We start from the raw sequence: 18,271 nt of genomic DNA on the forward strand, positions 1-18,271 counted from the left end.
TGTGATAGTTTACATGGGAGAACATTAGCTTTACATTCATCCTATCGTATTTCATTTCATTGCCATGATTACAATCCCCTCCATGCATCATCAAATAACCAAAGGATATACCCCGTAAGCCTACCCCTCGGTCGTCAAATCAAACTTTTTTTTGTATTTCCCAAATGATTCTCATATAGTCCAATATTTGAGATTGAATTATAAACTGTATTTAAATAATCATAGCATTACCAAAATTAATTGGTTTCTGATTTAGAATAAGCATTAAACAAAACAAAAACTTAAGCTGATGTTAACAAATGATCTTCATACAGAAATTAAAACTGTGTCAACTGTTGTTCTAAATATTTACTGTTTGAATTCAAATAAAAATCACTTTAGGATTTATTTTTTTAAAGAGAGAGTCATCTATGAGCTGTGTGACCCTAGGTGTGTAAATTAGCATTACTGTGCCTCAATTTTCATATCATTGAAATGCGGGTAATGATATTCAAGGCAATTTTGAGGGTTAAATGATTTAATATGTATAAGTATGTAGACCTGAGCCAGGACATTGTAAAGATGCTGTGACTATTAGCTATTTTGATGGCTAATTTTGTAGGGGTCCTGAATACTGAATAAATGACACATTTGAACTCAGTTGGCTGTAAGATGGCCTGACAGATAAAATTCTGGGCCAAGCCAGGTAGTGTTCCTTGGGACAAGAGTCTCCTAAGACAGCCTTAAATAACATAATGTTTGACTGCCATCCCCCTTGCCATATAACAAATCCTAGCCAGAGGAGTGTCTATCCTGTCATGTTTGCCGTATCCCACTTGTAAGAAGCAAGTCTCAGATGATAGAATTGTCCAATGTGGTGATCTTACAATTGTGCATGCCACATAGATTAGAGATGCCTGGTTTTGTCTTTCTGTAAAGGAATCATGCTTTACTCACTTGCTGCACATCTTTCACTTAATATGATGGTTTTGAGATTCACCCACATTGTTGTGTGTAGTTGTTCATCCTCTGTGCTGTGCCGGATTCCATTGTGTAGCTGCACCATAGTTTATTTATTTGTGGCTATTAATGGGCATTTGGGTAGTTCTAACTCATAGCGACCCAGAGTTTCTGAGAAGCCAGTGGTGGATTAGAACCACCAAACCATATGGTTAGCTATCCAGCACTCATCCTACAGTGTCATACCTTATAGGTCTTAATATCTGGTAACGTAAGTCCTTTGACTTTGTTGCTCTTCTACAAACTTGTCTTTATCTTCTTGAGCCTTTTCATTTCCTTGAATACATTTTTTTAAAGTTTTCATTGTGAATTTAGTAATTGTTTACATGGGAGAACATCGGTTTTGCACTCATCCTATCATATTTTGTTTCATTGCAATGATTACAATCTCCTACATGTATCATCATTTAACAGTATTTGCTTCTATTCCCTCTGGGGGTTTTTTGTTTTTGTTTTTTTTGATGTACATACAAACACTCAGAAATATATAATTATTTAAACAACTAAAGAGCACATTCTGCGAGCCTGCTTCCTGGTCACCAGCACCTGGCTGCCAGCCCACAGCCTTTTTCTTTCCATGAGTCTAGAGTCCTCAGCTGCTCTGTCTATCCATGTCCTCATCTCTGCGTCCATCTCTGGTGTCTCTGCTTCTCTGAATAGGGTCCCACATTCCACTCATGCTCTTCTCCTCTGATGGTCCTAGGGTCCTCTGTTCCTGGACTGTAAGTTTAACTACTCCCCGCTTTTTGCTACAAAACTTCTACCTTTATAGTTTTGACAATCACGATTAGTCATGATAACAATTATGCACTATTGAATCAAAAGAATCCTATCCCCATCTCCTTTCACCAGACCCATCTAGACAAGATGAAAACTATTCAGTGGGGATTCTACCTTCCCCTGCACCTCTGAAACTAAACTGCCTCTTGAAAATCTGTTAAGTCAGCCACTTCATGTCTTTATAGCTGCCCCCATTTTAGGTAGACAATGTCTAAGTTGCCCATCCCTATCAACCTTATATACAGAAGAGATAGGTTTGATCCTTGATGTCAAGACTCCTTCCCTCTTGGTTGGTATTTTGAACTACAACATTCATAAGTATAGGTCAAGTTCATCAAATTGTAGCAATTTATACTTGCTTCCTATATCAAATTTATCTTCCTCTAGTCCAGTTCTGATCATCAAGCCATCAAAGCTAGGTCAAATGGGTACTATCTGCAAGTTTGGGCATTCTTGTGTATCTCTCCTCACTTCATTTCAGTTGGATGCTATCAGCTCTAGGCCTCCATGACTAGGTCAGTGTCCGTGGGCTCAGGGGTTCCCAATTCTCCCCAAACTATGGACCAACCATCCTTTCCTCTTCTGTTTCTCATCTCAAGGTCAACAGGAGTTTATGGAACATGGTTGAACTCAGTCCATACCTTCACTACTGCCTTGCCCCCACTTCCACTTACATGTAGACTAACGAGGTCACCAACAAACTTGCATGCCTGCTTGTGTGTTCCCTTTGAACCTTGAATACTTTTTAATTTCCAAAAAAAAAATTCCAATCTTATACAAGAAAGGAAAACTATGTGGGGCAAAAAAAGAAAGGCTATGCATAGAATATTAACATTTCTGTGATGCTGCACCTGTTTTTGTTTTCAGAATGTTTTAATAATGAGCATGACTGCTTCTGAACTCAGTAACAAGGGCCCTTTCTCCCAGACAAGAATGATCAACTAGCTTTTTGGCCATGCTCTGACTATGGCAAGAACAAATAAAAGACCCAATTCTAAGTTTGCTTCATTCTGGAGACATAGTGTAAAGAGCTGTGTGTTTTGCCTATAATTTTGCTCAAGTGATTAATGATGAAATTATTAATGACTCTTTCCTCTTTCACTAGGACAAGCTGATTGAGACCAGTACAATATCTGAAACTCTCAAGGATCTCTTGAAGCATCTGGTTAGCTCTGCTTCCCCATCAGTGGTTCTGAGCACAAAGCCCATGGGTGTCAAGGAAGTTCAGGTAAACCTGCTCTAGGAGGTGGGTGTTTGTTATGCACACCTGTCCTGGAGAACCTGTCCATTTCCAGCATCCCTCCATCTCCATGGCAAAGCCAAGATGTGTGGATGCTTACTGATCAGTCATTGTCATTCACAGTATAGAAGGAAGATGTACTATGCTGTCCAGGCTACGCTGCCCAGCCTGGACAGCTCTGCATAGGACCACTTCCATCTAGTGCTGGGTCTCTGGTTTTCTGGTGCCCATACATGACTTTGGAGTCCTGGTGTGGCACTCGGGGTTAATGCACTGGAATGCAAAGTCATTTTGACCGTGGTTCAGGCTCACCAGCTGCTCCTTGGAAACCCTATATAGAATCTCTTTGGGTTGGAACCGACCCAACAACACTGAACATACATGACTTTTGATTGTCCATTCAGAGCCTGCCATCTTAGACCTTAAGTTTTCCCAAATGGAGATTCCAGGAAGTCAAACCAGTCCTAAGAATATGGTGCCATAAACAGGTAGAACAAGGAGCATTGGACAGGCTGAGATTATTTCATCCAAGCCAGGGGACAACAACCAGACCGTCTAAAGAACATCCTGCCTGTAGCAACCACTTTCTCTCTTATAGGCAGAGCATTAATTTGGACTAATTAGGCCCATTTCCTTTGTGTAACCCCTTGACCATACTGCCATTTCCCTCCCGACTATGTTCTCTCTGTACCATCTGATTTGGTCATTGATTCTTTGGTTAAATCATTATCTAGAGCACTTGCCCTTTGCTCTAATCAATCTCATTGGGCCTACATTCTCAAATGTCCCTTGACAGTACATTTGTAAATCTTTGCTTGAGGTACCTTAATTTTCTCAACTCTGAACTATGTAAACCATGTCGTGGCTCTAGTGGATAGGCTGGACTGAAAACCATAAGGTTAGTGGTTCAAACCCACCAGCTGCTCCCTGAGAGAACGATGAGTCTTTCTGCTCTTGCAAAGATTTATAGCATTGGAAACCTCATAAAGGGTTACTATGAGTCGGAACCTACTGGAAGACACTTAACAACAACAACAAAATATTTATGGAGAAAGAAAGAGAGAGAATAAATCATTAATATCATACATAAGTAAAATATTGCTGAAAATACTTCAAAAATGGTTGCAGCCATTCAACAACAGGCAAATCCAGAAATTCAGGCCGGATTCAGAAGAGGATGTGGAGTGAGAGATATCATTGCTTATGTCAGATGGATCTTGGCTGACAGCAGAGAATATCAGAAAGATGTTTTCCTGTATTTTATTTACTATGCAAGGGCATTTGATTGTGTTGATCATAACCAACTAATGTGTAACATTGTGAAGAATAGGTATTCCAGAATATTTGTTTTATCCATATTTGTTCAATCTGTATGATTGGCAATTAATCTGAGAAAACAGACTATATGAATCAGGATTGGAGGAAGACTCACTAAATAACTTGTGTTATGCAGGTAACACAACCTTGCTTGCTGAAAGCAGAAGACTTGAAACACTTCATGATCAAAGTGTTTCAGTCTTTAGTATGGATTACAACTCAATATAAAAAGAAAGAAAACAATCCTCACAACTGGATCAATAAGCAACATCATGATAAATGGAAAAAAGATTGAAATTATCAAGGATTTCATTTTACTTGTGTCTACAATCAACACTCATGAACGCAACAGTCAAGAAATTGACTGACATATTACATTGGGCAAATCTGCTGCAAAAGCCCTCTTTCAACTTATGCATGTGAAAGCTGGACAATGAATAAGGAAGACTGAAGGACTGATGCCTTTGAATTATGGTGTGTTGGTGAACAATACTAAATATGGACTGCTGGAAGAATGAACACATTTTTCTTGGAAGATGTACAGCCAGAGTGCTCTTTAGAAGTGAGGATGGGCATGTTATCAGGTGGGACCAATCCCTGGAGAAGGACATCATGCTTGGCAAAGTGGAGGGACAGTGAAAAAGAGGAAGACTCTCAATGAGATCGATCGGCACTGTGGCAACAACACTGGGCTCAACCATAGGAATGACTTTGAGGATGTTGCAGGACTGGGCAGTGTTTGGTTCTGTTATGCACGTGGTTGCTGTGAATCAGAGCCAACTCGACTGCACCTAACAACAACAACATATATGTTTGTGTGTATTTGCATGTATGTATATTTGGTCGCAAGCTGTGTAGTAAGTTCTGACTCATAGTAATCCTTTTATCAGATTTCTGAGGCTGATTACAGGCGCAGAAAGCCTCATCTTTTTCCATGGAGCTAATAGATTCAAACTGCTTACTTTTCAGTTAGCACCCCAACTTATAACCTGCTACACTACAAGGGCTTCTCCATGGATGCACATGCAAGTACATGCATGCATGTATGTGTGTATGTATATGCACATATATATATTGTTGTTAAGTGCCATTAAGTCAGTTCCAACTCATAGCAATCCTGCATAGGGTTTCCAAGGAGCAACTGGTCGGTATGAACCCCTGACCTTTAGCCCTAGACATTACAGAGTAGAACTGCTTCATAGGGTTTTCTTGGCTGTTATCTTTACGGAAGTGAATTGCCAGTCCTTTCCTTCCATGGAGCCACTGGGAGACTTTGAACCACTAACCTTTCAGTTAGCAGCCAACCATAAACTGCCTGTATCATCCAGGTTTCTTATACATAAATAACATATCAACCAAAAATCTTACCCCTAGTGAGTTGAGTCTGACCCAGTGACACTGTATAGAGCTGCCAAGACTATAAATCTTTACAGGGACAGACAGGTACTCATCTTCTTCCTGTGGAGCTGCTGGTGGGTTTGAAGTGCAAACATTGCAGCCCAGTGCTTATCCCATAATACCACCAAGTCTCCTTATAAAATACATATGTGTTATACTTATTTGCAGTTTTTATGTAGCATGGTAGAAGATCCTTCTTTATCCTCTAGTTCTCAGTGATGTCTGTTTGGAAATAGTATGGTTAGATGATTTTTATGATGCGGACTTTTGGTCCTTTTTCACAGCAGGTAACACAGCCATTAGTGTGTAGAGTCTGGAGACCCTGGTTCCTTGGACAAATCCCAGTTGAATACATGTTTTGTACTCGGCTCTGGGCACTGGGGGTCTTGAGAATATCAGAAACCATTCTTGCCCTCCTGATGCTCCCAGTTCAGCAGAAAGAGCAGATGGGTGAGCAGATGAGGATGTGTGGTCCTTACTCATGGATGTTGTACAAGCTTCCCAGGGGGCCAGGGCAGGCTGGAAGCAGTCTCCCAGGAGGAAGGGCTCAGCCAGGCTTCCCTAGAGGTGAGGGCAGTCTCTGTATCTACCCTTTCTGAACTTTTTTCCTGGTGACTTATTTCAGATCAGCAGTTCCTGATCATAAATATGTGAATAAATTGCTAATGTCAACTTTGAAGGGACTTCACATAATAGTGGTATATATCTAGAATACATTGGTTTAGAAAAAAATAAGATGACCAAAGCTACCATAGACTGAGTGATACTTTTAAATAAATTTGCATATTGTATTTCTCTAAATAGTCTACAAATACACAATTGAAGAAAGTATGTCATCTCTACCCCAGGCATGTGGATCATACAGTCTCCAGTGCCCATGTGCCTGGGTTTCAGGGACTTTTACAATGGCTTCTTGAGCTCCTGGCCCACCTCAGCTCTGAGTCGGCAGCTTCTGCCTCAGAATGGCATTTTCTACAATACTTGGGTCATTTGAGATGTCACTTTGCACTCTGTCCAAAGAGCATTCTGAGGTCAGGTCCACACTTGATACCACTGCCTGGAATATTTTGCTTCCAAAACTCCCAACATTGTAACTGAGGAGCCCCCTTAAGGAAAACCCACAACACAGAGTTAAACTGTGAGCTAGTTTGTGACCTGCTAGTATGAAGGTAGGGTCCTCCAGCTGTGGGGTTGCTTTTTGTTGGAAATGCCTTGATGCTAATTGTAGGGTACTGGAAGACCGAAGCATCAGCCAGCTGCACCTGCCCTTCATTCTCCAGAATTCTGACCTCTGGCTGAGGGTGGGAAATGAGCATGGCTGCAGCGCCCTAGCCATTTCATCCAGCTGTGAGCTGTGGGAAGAGGGCACCTGCCGCTGCAAGACAGTGCCCTGATTCTCTTATGCATTGCCCAGGAGAGACTGTAGACTCATCACAAAATTTGTTCCCAGGATAAACCTACAGCGAGATTCAGGGAAAACATTCTCTATGGCCAAAGACGTTAACAATTCTCATTTGCTTTATTTGAGAGATCAGAGACTCCCAAACAAGGGATATAGTCCTGGTTTGTTGACACCCTTTCTTCCCATGAGAGTCCCTGAGTGGTGCGCACAGTTAATACACTTGACTGCTAACCAAAATATAAGAGGTTGGAGTCCATCTGGGGGCACCTTGGAAGAAAGACTTGGCAATCTACTTCAGGAAAACCAGTTCTTAAAGACCCTATGGAGCAGAGTTCTACTGTGACCAACATGGAGTTACCAGAAGTCAGAGATGACTTGGAAGCAAAAAGGAAAGATTCAGGCTGTAGGTTTTCTAGAAGACTCCCTCCCACCCACCTCCCACATAATAGTCCAGTGGCTGCCTCCTCAGCCTGATGCCTTTCCCACGGGGTCATGGGTCATGCCCTTTGTTTTTCTTTCCACAGACTCTACAACACGCTTCCACTGCTCCTCAGGAATCTTGCCCTCCCAAACCACCACGGGCTCATGAGCTAAAACTGCTGGTGAAGAACATCAAAGCCTCGCTGCTAAGTGACTCTGGTGCTTCAGGTAGCGATGGCCTGGCAGAGGGCTTTCTGGGATGATGGTGGGGAACCCAGACTGTGTCTGAAATATGAGCACCAGCTGGGAATAACTGGCTTCCCAGTGCTAAGTGGCCTTTGGTTGCTCCTGTGGCTTCATCAGATATAGGTGCTCAAGTTGGGGAGCCAGGTCAAGAAAGACCTCCGGTCACTGGTATTCCTTTTCCTATAGTCTTGCTATTTACCACATAGATACATTTTAATGTCCTGACAGAACTCGTCTTTCCTAGAAGATGAGCCACCTTGTAGGTAAATCGCAGGGTCTTAGGGGGCAGTAGGTCATCAGGGGTGCTATGAGATTTGTGGTTGCACAGTGGCTTTGTAGGATAAACACTGGACTCTGAACCATAGGGTCGGTGGTCCAAGGCCACCAGCCACTTTGGAGGAGAAAGATTAGCTTTCTGCTCTAGAAAATATTTACAGCCTAAAAAAAAGATTTACATCCTGTACGGGGTTGCTATGAGTTGTTATCGACTTGACAACACTTACCAACAACAATAGTATCTGAGTAAACATAATTGTTGTACACAGACTCCCCCTTTTCAGTGATTCTGAATTCTTGTTCAGGTTCAGAATGTGTGTATCCTGCATAGGATGCATGTCTTTCCATTGTAATTCAATTTTGCTAAGCATAGGAATTTATTATTATTATTACCATAGAAGAATGTTAGGGGTTGTATGTATTTATTTGCAAGGAGCGTCTTTACCTGGCTCCAAAGTACAGATCTGCTGTTGCTAGATGCCGTTAAGTCATTTTCAACTCATAGTGACAGAGCAGAACTGCTCCACAGAGTAGTGTTTATAGGAGCAGATCACTAGGTCTTTCTCCTACAAAGCCACTGGGTTGCTTCGAACCTTTTAGTTAGCAGCTGAGTGCTTAACCCTTTATGCCACCTGGGCTCCTTAAAAGTATGGTGGTGGTGGCTGTGTGCCGTGGAGTTGGTTCTGACTCATAGCGACCCTGTACAGAGTTTCTGAGGCTGTAAATCTTTACGGGAGCAGAAAGCCTCATCTTTCTCCCGCAGAACAGCTGGTAGTTTCGAACTGCTGACCTTGCAGTTCGCAGCCCAATTCGTAACCACTATAGACTGGCCATATTTAACAACCAAGACTCTTGTAAAGCTTGTGGTGGGTGATTTTTTGGGGGGAAAAATGCCTGAATGCTGCCATTTGAAGGCCATGCTTTTTATTAACTGAGCGTGACCTCCCTGAAGTCAGGCATTGGGGTTGGAGTCCTAGTTCTGGCCTGGACATGCTCTGCTACTCCCCTCTGTCAGTCTGTTCTCATCAAGGTTCAAGTCTTTGGGATTATTGTGAAGATTAAATCTGATTGTGTACGTAAAATACTTAATACTTGCCTGGTGCATGGGAAAGGATCAAAATAGTCTCATGCTTATTGATTACACAGCATATCCAGGGCTTTGTGTCGTACGACAAAAGCAACTGCTCATTAGTAAAATGTTCCTTTATCTGGATCAAATACCCTAAAAGAGGTGTTTGATTGAGCTGAGTTAAGTATAAATAAAAGATCACAGGCTGCCAATTCAGTTCTGACTTGTAGTGACCTGTGTGTGTCAGAATAAAACTGTGCTCCATATGGTTGTCAGTGGCTGAGTGTTCAGAAGTAAATTGCCCAGCCTTTCTTCCAAAGTGCCTGGATACATTTGAATGGCCAAACTTTCTAAGAACGAAGTTCGTGAGCTCTTTGCCCCATCCACGGACTTAAATACATAGATCCATTGTGAGTATGGAAATGGGTTCTCTAGGTGGTACCCCTAAATCTGGGAGCCATCACAGAGCCTTAACACTAGCCCTTTTGTTGGCAAGCAGGTCATCTGCCTGAAAGCTAGGGCATGCCTCTGCTATAGTGTTAGTACCCTAGGGAAGTCCCCACTTCAGAGGCTGTGTCTGCAGCCAGAGGTGCTCACAGGGAGGAGCAGAAACACCTGGGGTCAGTCCCAAGCTGCTGACATCAAGTTTAGGTAAGAGTTATTATAGCTTCAAATGAATGCAGTGCTCTGGGAGATTGTAAATGACAAATGAAAGACAAAATGGACTCGCAGATGTGAACAATCCAGAAACTTAGTCATCTAATGTCAACCTTTCTGTATATGTAAAACAAAACAAAATGTTTTAAGGCTTAAGTAAAAGCCAATACCATGCCTATATTGTTTGATTATAGACCACATGCGCCCAGTGTGCACAGCTCAGCTGAACGACCCCATCCAGAGCTTCTCCAGCTCGCCAGCAAAAAACACTACTGACCTCACTTGGGAAGAAGAGTTCACCTTGTGAGTACATCCTGTGATACCATGGGCTCGTGTTTCCACAGCATACCTGTTCAAGTCTGCCGAGGCCTAGAATCATTTAGCACTGTTTATATGCCCCCCACCCCTCAAAAATTAGTATGGGTTAAGCAACCACAGTAGCATTCAGTTAATTGAGGTAAAAGTTACATCACATATAATGAATTCTTTGAAAGTGAACAATTTGGTGGTATTTAGTACATTCACAATGTTTTGCAACTACTGCATCTCTCTAGTTTCTAAAGTTTCATTACCCCAGAAGAAAACTGCTTTAGTTGTCTGTTGTTAGATTCCATCGAGTCGGTACTGACTCATAGTGGACCTTATGCAGAGCAGAACGAAACACTGCCCGATTCTGGGCCAACCTCACTACTGTTGCCATGCTTGAGTCCATCGATGCTGCCTCTTGGCCAATCCATCTTGTTGGGGGTCTTCCTCTTTTTCTCTGACCCTCTACCTAGTGCTGCTATAACAGAAATACTACAAGTAGTTGACTTTAACAAGCAGAAAGGTATTTTCTCACTGTTTAGGAAGCCAGAAGTCCTAATTTAGGGTACGGCTTGAGGGGAAGCTTTCTCCCTCTGCCAGCTCTGGGCGAAGGTCCTCGTGTCTTTGAGCGTCTGCTCGTGAGAAATCTTCTTGTGGCTTGGCATCTCTTCCCCTCATTCAGCTTCTCTGGTTTGCTGGTTTAATCTCTTTATTATCACGAAAGAGCTTGACTCAAAACGTGTTGTTGCTATTGTTGTTAGGTGCCATCGAGTCGGTACCGACTCATAGTGGACCTTATGCAGAGCAGAACGATACACTGCCCGATCCTAGGCCAACCTCACTACTGTTGGCCATGCTTGAGTCTATCCATGCTGCCACTTGGCCAATCCATCTCGTTGGGGGTCTTCCTCTTTTTCTCTGACCCTCCACCTTACGAAACATGATATCCTTTCCTGTCTGGTAGCATAACAAAGACAACCCATTCCCAAATGGGGTTATAACCAGAGGCATTTGTTGCTGTTAGGTACCAAGGAATCAGGACCAACTTAAGTACCACAGAACGAAACACCGCCTGGTCCTGTACCTTCCTCACAATTGTTATGTCTGAGCCCAGTCAATACATCTCCTCTGGGGTGTTTTTCTTTTTTGCTGATCCTCCACTTTAACAAGCATGATGTTCTTCTCCAAAGACTGAGACTATGTCCAAAATACAAGAGGCCAAAGTCTCGCCATTCCCACTTCTAAGGAGCATTCTGGCTATACGTCTTCCAAGACAGATTTGTTTAGGATTTACAACACATTGGAGGAGAGGTCATAATTCACCAATAACTAAAACCCTCTACCCATAAGTAATCATTCCCTAACCCCCCACCCCAACCTCAGCTCCTGGCAACCACTAGTCATATACTTGTTGGCTGTTTCTGTATCTTATTAGAAGAAATGTCTATTCAAATCCTTTGCCCATTTTAAAAATTAGACTTAGATTTCTTTTTAAAAGTACTTCTTGGTATAGATTTCTTCCTTGCTTACAGCCCCATGCCAGGTTGTGGTTGTAGAACTGTTGTTGGACTTCCCGATTGCTTTAAAACACACACACCCATTCAGAGCAGAGCAGAAGGAAACTGATTGATAACCAATATGTGACAGAGAAAAGAAAAAGAGAAAAGTATAGACAAAGTTCACTTATAAATAGAGATGTAAGGATTTAAATGAAACATTATCCAGTTGAATCTAGCACCACATTAAAAATAATAGAACCAGACTAGTTGGGTGCATTCCAGGAATTTGTTGTTGTTGTTGTTAAGTGTTGTCAAGTCAGTTCCAACTCATAGCAACCTTGTATAGGATTTCCGAGGCCATAAATTTTGTGAGATCCAGGAATTTTAAAGGATGGCTTAATATGAGGAAATCTATTAATGAGATGTATTATATTTCCAGATAATGTCTCCATATATTATCATGTCTCTATATATTCAGAATATATTCCATGACATTATAATACCCTCTCCCAGTCTTAAAAATTCTTAATTAAAAGAAAACGTATGGATGCTTCTTTAATAACATAAATGGTAAAAGATAGAGACCAGAAGCATTTCCACTAAAGTCAAAAGAAAAATGTCCAGTTTTGTTCTGGAAGTACTACTTAATGCAATTAGATAAGAAAACTAAAAGGAAGTGGCAAAAATAATCACTATTTGCAGATAATATTATTGCATATCTGGAGTACTCTAGAAAATAAATCAAAACTATTAGAAATAATAATCGATACAAGGTAGAGATAAATAATATTAGAAAAATAATAATAGGGATTGTAGTTCAGTAAAGTGGCTGATGAGACACCAGTCACTTTCTGATGCTTAAATAATAAGCATTAGAAAAAGATAATGGAAGAAAATGCTCCAATGTGTGCATGTGTATGCGTGTGCACATGTATGTGCGTAAAGAATTTTATAAATCATTAATAAAATTTTAGACACTTCCTTGATTGCATCCTGAGAAAACTGGGCAGAATTTCTGAACTGGAAATATAAAAACACGAAGTATAAATGGCCAGAATTAAAAGAGAAATCAGTTTGCATCTTACATATAGGTGTAAAGAATAAGATAATCATAAGTGGCTACAGGAATTGCAGCAGCCATTCTGGAGACTGGCATATATTTAAAATTTTCTTACATGTCTGTGTTCTTTGGCAATTACAGTTTTCCTAAGGAAATAATCATATAAGATGCAAAGATATATGTATAATTATTTCAGACTGTTTATAATTCTAAAAAAATTAGATATAGCCAACCCCGTATTAAGGGGTAGTTACTAAGGGGTTGGTTGGATAAAATGTCATTGAGCTAGATAGTGGAATACTGTCTAGAAATGATGTCTCATTGAAATGATGTTGTTCTGTATTTATGTTGTTGCTGTTAAGTGCCATTGAATATGCTCTGACTCATAGCAACCCTGTATAGGGTTTCCAAGGAGACGCTGGTGAGTTTGAGCTATTTACCTTTTGGTTAGCAATCCAGTGCTGATCTTACAGCACCACACCAGGCCAAGGGGAAATTTCCATGATAACTTGTTTGAAACAAAACAGGAAATTTTCAAAGGAGGAGAGAGGTATGCTATCTTCCGTATTTTGTTTTTAAAAAGCTATATAGCTGCACTTTCCAATACAGTAGTTAGTAGCCATATGTGGCTCTTTAAGTTCATTAAAAACAAATAAACAAAATCACTTCAGTTCCTTTATTGTACTGGCCACATTTCAGGTGCTCAGTATCTGTATGTGACTAGTGGCTACTGTATTGGACAGCACAAATGTAGAACATAACCATCACTGCAGAAAGCTCTGCTGGAAAGCTCTGGAAGACTATTCACCAAACTGTTGACAGATTATTTCTGGGAAGTAAGGTTGCAGGATCATCCTTATTTCATTGGTTATATGTCTCATCATTTCTTAAATATTGATAATGCTGTGTTCCTTTCTATAATCAGAAAAAAATACGATTTAAAAAAATAATAATAGACCACTTTTAAGGATTCACAGCTTTTATCTCTTCCCACAGTGAATTGAACGCCAAGTCAAAGGAGTTACAGTTGCATCTTTCAGAGGATGGAAGATCCTCAGAAGGTGAGTGCTGGGCATTGGATGGAGGCCCTATAGTTGGGAAACTCATCTAACTACCTGGACCCAGCCTAGGGGAATTTAGACAAGGTGGGGACCTGACCAAACAAATGACCCCTTCCCTAATCCACTCTGGGTTCTCACAAGGAAATATTGGGTCCAAAGTCAATTTCAGTTATTAGCATTTGATGAAGGAGTATGTTTCTTTGTTCAATAAAACACAGTGGTTACAACTAGATACATGTTTGAGATATAAGAAAGTAACTATTAGAGGATGTGGATATTGTTATCCTCAAGTTGATTCTGACTCCGCATGTGTAGAGTAGAACTGCCCCATAGGGTTTTCAAAGCTGTGATCTTGAGTGTGACCCAGGAACCTTTGAACTAGTAGTAGAGTGCTTAGCCATTTGAGCCACCCGGGGACTCATTAAACATCCTCACAAACATATCACAGTGGAGAGGGGGATACTTCCTTGGTTTATCCAACATGGAAATCAGGCCATTTTCTTACTTCCTGGTGTGGCACTGTGGGATAAGGCACTGGGCTGAAAGTTTGGTTTGAACCACAAGGTCAGCAGTTCAGACTCACCAGCTGCTCTTCAGAAACCCTATAGGTTGCTATGAGTCAGAGCAGAATCAGAACAGCACTTAACAAGAGCAAATTTAGTGTCCTAGGAAAAAAACAATCCATGGTTCCAGGGATTGGTAAGTATTTTAAGACCATTTCCTTGATCCTGTGACTCAGGGTACTTGTAAGATAAGAGCTGACATTCCAGAGAGATTGGTGGGGATGAGCTCAGTGTGGGGCTGCTGTTTATATGGCCAGTAGCCCATTCCTGGCCACATTCCTTTTGGTTCCAGCAAGATCTCATCCCAGGCCAGTCTGATACGGGACCTATGATATGTGACTTTCACCCGGAAACTGTTGCTCTGAGATCATCTTTAAATCTTAAACCAAAACTATCCCCTAAATCATCTTAAAACTGAACAGCAGATTAACTTAATTAGTAAAACAGGTCTGCCTTGAGCATTATGCTCATTTAAGAACTGTCATTGTTGTTGTTAAGTACTATCAAGTCAGCTCTAACTCATAGTGACCCTGTATAGTGTTTCCAAGGAGTAAACTGGTAGGTTTGAACCACCGACCTTGCAGTTTAAGCTGACCTTGGGATCAAGTATTTATTCTGCAGCATCACACCAGGATTCCAAGAACTATCTATATGGGGTCAAATTGACAGCGGTAACTCAAAAAGATTACATAGGAACCTTTGGGAGCCATGAATGAGGTAATGAGTCAATGAGAAAAGGACAACTTACAGCAAGGCTGAGAATTGTTGCATAGCTCAGAGAATGTAATCAATGTCAATGAATTAACATGGAAAAATGATTGAATTGATATATGTTTTGTTGTGTATATTCTAAACAAAACCAACAAAATAAAATTTAGGGATTAAAAAAAAGAACCATTTCAAATTTATAAACAGTTAAAAAAAAAAATTGTACAAAGAACAACCTTATAACTTTTACCCAGACTCACCTGTTTTAACATTTTGTCCATTTTCTTTACTATTAACACTTTTTTCTCTCACTGATATGTATGCATACACACACAAACACACACACACACACAATAGCTCTTCAGAACTACTTGATGCTAAGTTGGATACGTCATAGGAGTCCTTTGGGTGATACAAACAGTTAAGCACTTGGCTGCTAATCAAAAGGTTGAAGGGTCGAGCACATCCAGAGGCACCTCAGAAGCAAGTTCTGGTGGTCTAACCCTGAAAAATCAGCCACTGAAAACCCCATGGAATACATTTCTCCTCTGACATACATGGGATCACCATGAGTCAACTTTACAGCAACTGTTTGATCTTTGGATTTTGCTATGTCATGGCCCTTCACCCCTAAATTCTTTAATGCACACTTCCTAAGAATGGGGTCTCCTCTTCTGTGCCCACAGTACAGTAATCACCGTATTGAATTTATTCAGTCTATCTAGTAGCGTAGTGGTTATGAATTGGGCTGCGAACCTTAAGGTCAGCAGTTCGAAACTACCAGCTGTTCCTGGGAGAACGATGAGGCGTTCTGCTCCCATAAAGATTTACAGCCTCGGAAACCCTGTACAGGGTCGCTATGGGTCAGAACCGACTCAATGGCACTTAGCAACAACAATCTCCATATTTCATGTTTTGTCAGGTGACCCTATCTCTTTCATTGCTGTTCTTCCCCATTCCAGTATAAGATCTATACTTCTCACCTTCCTTTAGTCTAGAACATTCCACAGCACCCCCCCCCCCCTTTATAACCCTGATATTTTTTAAGTATTCTGAGATGTGAGCAGGACATACGTTAGGAGTGCAGTTATCACTGCTGATAATGACTCTGTGCCCTCATGGAACCTCATGGAAATGTCAGTGATTCTTCTTGCTTGTCTTCTGTCTCTGCAGGTCTGTTTGCAATGACGATAATTCCTTTAGATTTATTTAAGAAGCAGCCTTCTGGACCACAGAGCTTTATGTTGACCAATGGGCCCACCATGGGTAGCCCGGTGGTGGGCTCCATCACTGTGGAGGTATGGCTAAGACTCAGCCTGGTCACTTCAGATAAGGAGTGTCTTATATAAACCATGTTAGACCCCTGTTCTTGTGTCACTGTGTCCAAAAGCCATTTCATAGTACCCATTTCTAGACTTAAATGGATTAGGTTCCATCCACCCTAATGTGTCTGCTATGAACTAGCTTTTCTTCCTGCCATTTCACAGGGGTCTAACCCAGAAAGGCTGTTTGTGTCTGTTTGTGTTTCTGTCTGGGTACCCATCATTATGTACTGAGCGTCTGTGATTGAGCTTGGGTGGCATCATTCTGTGTGTGCTTGGAAATTCCAGGCTAATTGAATTAGGTACTGGCATTGTTTTAGGTACCTAGTTCTGCCATAACACAAGTATCACAAGTGCATAGCTTTTAAAACACAGAAACATATTATCTCAAAGTTCAGGAGGATAGAGGCTCAAACTCAGGGTGTGGTTCTAGAGGGAGGGCCTTCCTTGCATATGCACAGGGTGGACTCCACAGCACACAACAGTGTCTCCCTCTCCTCCTACCCCATGCTTGTCTCTGTTTCTAATCGACTCTTTCAGAACTTAGAAGTAATTGGATGTAGAATCACCTACTTTTACAATGGTTTAATTAACATAACTAAGAAAACTCAAATATATCCAAACAAGATTACATCCACAGGTATAGTGATTAGGATTCCAACACATTTTGGCTGGGGATGGGGCAGGGGTAGAAGGGGCACCACAATTCAATATATAACAGACATTAAGTGAAGAAATCCATGTTTGTTTCAAAGGCAGTCATGGTTGCAGTGGTGGGGATGAGACTTTGCTCTTTTCCAGACTGAGTAACTAGCGTTCTCTGAAGTTTTCTTACGTAGAACCCACTGAATGGAAGCCCTGGCCAATCCCTGCCCCCTTTCCTGCTACGAAGATAGAGAAGGACCGCACAGTGATGCCCTGTGGGACCGTAGTCACAACGGTGACTGCTGTGAAAACCAAGCCTCGTTTCGATGTGGGGAGGGTGACCCCGCTGAGCCCTGGTGAGACAATCATAAGCATAGTGATGCTTTTGTAAACATCTTAACTTCTACACTACAGACCACTGTGGGCTGCGGTGCTAAGTATTATTTAAAATCTCATGGCCAAGGAAGCCTGGTAATTAGCAAGAATTTTGCTTACTACTATTTTTTGGCAATTATGTTTGTATTTTGCTACATAAATATAAAAGGGTACAACCTTGTAGTATATTTTGAAGTCACAATCGAGAGGAAGCAGTTCAGTGGTAGAAGTCCTGCCATGCATGAAGGAGATCTGGGTTTGATTCCCAGTCAGTGCACCTCATGTGAAGTCACAGCACCTGTTAGTGAAGGACTCCGGGTTGCTACGATGGAGTCCTAGTGTGGTGCTGTAGGGTCAGCACTGGGCTGCTAATCACAAGGTCGATGGTTCAAATCCCCAGCTGCTCCTTGGAAGCCCTATACAGGGTCTCTGAGTCAGAACCAACTCAATGGCACTTCACAACAACACATACCGAACGGGTTTCAGCAGAGCTTCCAGACTAAGATGAAGAAAGGCCTGGTGATCTACTTCTGATCATCAGTGAGGAAAAACGTAGTGGATCACAGTGGTCTGATCTACAGCCAGTCATGCAGATGACACAGAAGCCAGGCAGCAATACCATGAATCAGTGCAACTCAAGATAAGCTAACAATAACAAAAACAAAACCCGGATAGTACACTTGAACTCCAACCAAGTTAACTGAAGTTTCCCATTATGTTTATATATAGAAAGCACACTCAGTCTTGAAAAAAACAAAAGCCAGTGGTTAGGGAAGAATTACTTACGTTAAAAATGAATTGTTGTTAGCTCCCAAGAAGTCTGTTCTGACTCACAGCAATCCTGTGCACAACATAATGAAACAACTGCTTGGTCCTGCGTTAGCCACACAACTGTTGCTAAGCTTGAGCCCACTGTTGCCCATTGCCA

General features: G+C 41.4%; 1 protein-coding gene across 1 annotated transcript in view; it reads left to right on the top strand.

The window, feature by feature from the left end:
* The window catches only part of C2CD2 (C2 calcium-dependent domain containing 2), a 102,862-nt gene that overhangs the window by 62,827 nt on the left and 21,764 nt on the right, over positions 1-18,271 (top strand). Inside the window, exons 5-10 of the mRNA XM_006870854.1 lie at positions 2,885-3,007; positions 7,661-7,784; positions 9,999-10,107; positions 13,666-13,730; positions 16,175-16,299; positions 17,150-17,324. Coding sequence (XP_006870916.1) covers positions 2,885-3,007; positions 7,661-7,784; positions 9,999-10,107; positions 13,666-13,730; positions 16,175-16,299; positions 17,150-17,324 — 721 coding nt within the window. The remainder of the gene's footprint in view (positions 1-2,884; positions 3,008-7,660; positions 7,785-9,998; positions 10,108-13,665; positions 13,731-16,174; positions 16,300-17,149; positions 17,325-18,271) is intronic.

This window comes from Chrysochloris asiatica, unplaced genomic scaffold, assembly GCF_000296735.1.
Source record: "Chrysochloris asiatica unplaced genomic scaffold, ChrAsi1.0 scaffold00154, whole genome shotgun sequence".
NCBI lineage: Eukaryota > Metazoa > Chordata > Mammalia > Afrosoricida > Chrysochloridae > Chrysochloris > Chrysochloris asiatica.